The sequence below is a fragment of the Chionomys nivalis genome, chromosome 1 (genome assembly GCF_950005125.1).
Source record: "Chionomys nivalis chromosome 1, mChiNiv1.1, whole genome shotgun sequence".
Lineage (NCBI taxonomy): Eukaryota > Metazoa > Chordata > Mammalia > Rodentia > Cricetidae > Chionomys > Chionomys nivalis.
Window position 1 is genome coordinate 55,776,693 of NC_080086.1, and position 4,642 is coordinate 55,781,334.

The 4,642-nt window shown below is 48.0% G+C and overlaps 1 protein-coding gene across 1 annotated transcript; it reads left to right on the forward strand.

Annotated features, from left to right (window-relative positions):
* Window positions 1-2,435: 2,435 nt before the first annotated feature.
* Window positions 2,436-4,265, forward strand: LOC130872018 (igE-binding protein-like). The gene has a single exon (XM_057765844.1). The coding sequence runs from the start codon at window positions 2,436-2,438 to the stop codon at window positions 4,251-4,253; it is 1,818 nt and encodes a 605-aa protein (XP_057621827.1). The 3' UTR covers window positions 4,254-4,265.
* The last annotated feature ends 377 nt before the right edge of the window (window positions 4,266-4,642 follow it).

Genomic DNA, 4,642 nt, shown 5'->3' on the forward strand with positions numbered 1-4,642 from the left:
ATATGGGGGTGGGTGGGCATCACGGTAGTTTCAGAAGGCTGGGTCCTTCCAGGGAGCTATTGTTTAACGGAATGAGAGTTTACTCACTCTAAGCTTGAGGAATCCTCTGGTCTCACCCCCCATGCATGGAATGGATCTTTCAGAGAGAGTCACAGTTTGCCCACTTTGAAGAAATACCGGCCTTTTTGTCCTCTCTCTCAGAATTTAACTCTTTCAGGGAAACTTAAACTCAGCATGAAATGGCCTTAATCAGATCTATAAAATACTTAATCAAAATTACCATTTATGTCTCTGACTCCTAGAGCAGTAATTATCTCCCCCTAGCCAGTTGCTGTTCTGTGTCTTTTGAAATGTGTTTGAGTCCATAGGATTCTTGAAAGGCAAGTGGTCAAGAGAAATTGGTTGAGGCCAAAGGAAGAAAGAAACTCAGAGTGAGGGTTCTGGCCAGTGCTCTGGCGACACATCCTTCGTCTTTCCTAACTACAGCCTTCGCACGACTGACTTGCTCAGTTCCTGGCCTCAAAGTCTCCAACCTGACTCACCAGACACCTAGATTTTGCTATAGGATGGGGGAAAAATGATTCAAATTTGAGATCTTTGCTCTGGCTCCAATCTACTTTTAACCCCTACATGTCCCGTGGTTGACTTGTCACCAGACGTCCTTATTTCCTCCCACCTTTGAATTCCCAAGCACTCAGATAAAATGTTATCTGAAATACTCCTACCTCCATATTCACCAAACAAATCTATATCTGTAGTCTCAAACCCCATCTAAAGTATGTCTGATATCTCTAATTAAACAGCTGTTGCATGGTCATTCTCTTCGAAAATTGTTGACAGAACGCCCCCTGTGATAGTTAATATTGATAGCCAACTTCATAGGACCTAGAATTACCCAGTAGACAACTCTCTGGGCACAGTAGCGGGGGCATTGTTTGGATGAGGTCAGCCTCTGGCCATGCCTGTGAGGTGTTATCCTGAATAGGTTAGTTGAGGAGATCACCATTCCCTGGGTTTGGGCCATAGACTACAAGGAACAAAGGAAACTAGGTGAGCAGAGCTATTCATTGTTCTCAGCTTCCCATCTGCAGATAACATGGGACCAGCTGCCACAGGCTCCTACCACCAGGATGTTCCTGCAGGGCTGGACTGTTCCCTTGAACTGTCACCAAAATAAGCTCTTTCTTCTTGAAGTTGCTTTCACCACAGCAACAGGGAAAGTAAGTTTCACTCTTCCATGCCCAAGGATGCACACTCTTATTCTTGGAATATATGAGCATGCTGTGTCACATGACCAGGAACGTTGCAGACATAAGAAAGGTGACAGACCTTACAGTATAGAGAGTAACCTGTATTGTCTGCCAGGGCACCCACTAAGTCACTCACACCTTTGGAAGCAGAAAACTTCGCCTAGCGAGAGTCAGGGAAGTGTTGCAGAATGTAAAAGGGTATGAAGGCGTAAGTCACAAACAATCCCACACCAGTTTGGAATTAAATTATTAGAGAGGTTATTTATTTTAAGGGGGAAAAATTTACAGATCACCGTCCCAGACAACAGCCCTCTGAGCAATCAGGAATGGAGAGCCGGAAGCCAGAGCGAGCACAGAGGGAAGTGGCCGCTTTTTTAAAGGGAGAGAGACCATGCCCCAGTGGGCTGGTATCTCAGCGGCTATTGGCTGAAGGAACGGAAAAAGCTCCTGCAACAAGGGTAAACATGAGGATTCTGCCCCGTGGTTACCCCACAGGTGGAAGTTGCAGCCTAAAATGTGAGGAGCCACCCCTGCATACTCCATTACAAGATGGCGCCTGCATTCGGCAGCACCAACTGAAATTTCCATCCCTTGTTCTCTGCCTCTCCCGTGGCGTCATATGGGCTGACGAGCTGCAACCAGTCAGAGCGTGACACGTCGGAGGCGAGGACTATTAACCTATAAAAGGATTGGGCTTTGGTCCTCTGGGGTCTCCGCTCTGTAAGCTTATGCTCTCCCTCTCAAGACGCATTAAAGCTTTCTGCAGAAGGATCCTGTGTGTGCCGCGTCGTTCTTGCTGGCGAGACGGTTGCGCGGGACAACTGGTGCCGAAACCCGGGAACCTCAACATCGTCAGCACCATCGGAGATCCCTTGGATTCAAGGAGGATTCAGAACTGCAGGTGGATACGCTCAGAGAGGTATGTCCTTTCTGGATTTTGGCTTGGACCTCTCGCTGCCTTAGGAAGATAGTGTTGAAGCCATAGTGATTGTCCTGGGAGTGCTACTATGCTCTGCTTTCACCGTTATGATTGTTAGGTGCGTTAAGTCCGACGTAGATAAGCGGCAGCACTCTGTTGCGTGCCTCAGTCTCTTGTAGATAAAAGAGCTGTACGCGGAGTTTACTTTCATTTTCTTCACACTTGTAAGACGGACGTAGATAAGCCGCGGGTGTCTGCTTGTTATCATGGGCTCCTCTCAGTCTATCGTTACAGTGCTAGAAACGGTGTTAAAGCAACGAGACATAAAAGTTGCCAATCGGACACTTAAAAATTTTGTCAAAGAAATTGATCGGGTGGCTCCCTGGTATGTTTGCTCCGGGTCCTTGACTCTTGCCTCATGGAATAAATTAGGTAAAGATCTTGATAAAAAACTGGCAGAAGGGGAATTGAGACAGGGGACAAGGGCCATTTGGAAACTTATTAAGAACTGTTTAGAGGATGAAGCCTGTCGGGCTGTTGTAGCAGAGGGACGAAATGTCCTTGAAGAAGTCCAGGATAGCATGTCAGAAACTGAGCGTAGTGAGAGGTTGGGCGCGCGCAAGAAAAAACCAGTCCCAATTAAGGAAAATGGCCCCCCCGGTGCGTCTAATGACAAGGGGGTGTATGCATCGGACCCTAGAGGTCCCTTGCCTGTTGTAAGAAAGAAAGGAAGTACTAGTCTATACCCTTTACAAGAGCTTGAAGCTTTAATTGCCGATAGCTCCGATGATTCTAAAAGTTCAGAAGAAGAAGACTTAGACCCTGAGGAAGAAGCTGAACTAGAGGAGGAAGAAGCCAGATATGAGGAGGAGAGGTATCATCCTGATGATCACTTGCGGAGTAAGAGAGAGCCCCGAAAGCGGCAGCCTTATGCAGCCTCCCCGCAGGTAGTCCCTTCAGCGCCCCCTCCTTATGAAATGCGCCGGAAGTCCTTCTCCTTCCTCCCGGAGAAAGTAAAAAGAAAACTACACCTTGCTTATCCTGTTTTTGAAGGCGCAGAGGGAGGACGGGTGCATGCACCCATAGAGTATAATCAACTTAAAGAATTGGCAGAGTCGGTCAGAAAATATGGAGTAACAGCCAACTTTACTCTAGCACAATTGGACAGGCTGGCCATGGCCGCCATGACCCCAGCTGACTGGCAGACGGTGGCGAAAGCATCGCTTGTCAGCATGGGCCAATATTTGGAATGGAAAGCTCTCTGGCATGAAGCTGCACAGGAGCAAGCCAGGGCCAATGCTATGGCTCTGACTCCGGAACAGCAACAATGGACGTTCGACCTCCTGACAGGTCAAGGGCGTTTTGCAGCTAATCAAACAGATTATCACTGGGGTGCATATCGGCAAATCGCTGATATGGCCATTAGGGCCTGGAAGGCACTCTCCAAAAAGGGGGAAGTGAATAATCAGCTCACTAAGATTATTCAAGGGACCCAGGAGCCTTTTTCAGATTTTGTGGCGCGAATGACAGAGGCAGCAGGGCGCATCTTTGGTGATCCTGAAACAGCCGCGCCTCTTACTGAACAGCTTATCTTTGAGAACGCCACTCAGGAATGTCGCGCGGCCATAGCCCCAAGAAAGAATAAAGGGTTACAAGATTGGCTCAGGATTTGTAGAGAACTTGGTGGTCCCCTTACTAATGTAGGATTGGCTGCTGCCATTTTACAGTCTCAAAAGCGCCCCCTTAAAGGGCCTGACAAAAGAGTTTGCTTTAAATGTGGAAAGCCGGGGCATTTTAAAAAGGACTGTAGAGCATCAGAAAGAGAAAGGGCTCCACCTACCCTCTGTACCCGCTGTGGTAAGGGCTACCACAAAGCTGAGCTATGTCGCTCAGTAAGGGATATAAAGGGCAGAGTTCTCCCTCCTATGGAGACATTTGTGAATAAGAATCCAAAAAACGGGGCAGTGGGCCCTCGATCCCAGGGCCCACAAAAATATGGGAACAGGTTTATCAAGGCAACAGACGAGGCTCCCCCGGAAACGGAACAAGAGTGGACTTGTGCGCCTCCTCCGACTTCTTACTAATGCCCCAGATGGGGGTGCAGCCTGTCCCTGTTCAGATGCCTACACCATTGCCACAAGGGAGCGTAGGTCTCCTTTTAGGCCGAGGATCGCTCACCCTGCAGGGACTAATTGTCCATCCTGGTATAATTGATAATCAACATGTCCCTGAGATTCAAGTATTATGTTCCAGTCCTAATGGGGTTTTTTCTATTAGTAAAGGAGATAGAATAGCTCAGCTGCTGCTCCTCCCAGGTGATGCTCATCAGAAAACAGAAGACAGACAGATGGGATCCTCAGGCCAGGATTCAGCTTACTTAGTTGTTAGCCTCCAGGATAGGCCAAAGTTGTCCCTCTGGGTTAATGGTAAGCGTTTTGAAGGCATTTTGGACACCGGAGCGGACAAAAGCATA

Excerpts from the sequence above, each read along its gene's own strand:
- LOC130872018 (XM_057765844.1), top strand. The coding sequence starts at position 2,436 with ATGGGCTCCTCTCAGTCTATCGTTACAGTGCTAGAAACGGTGTTAAAG.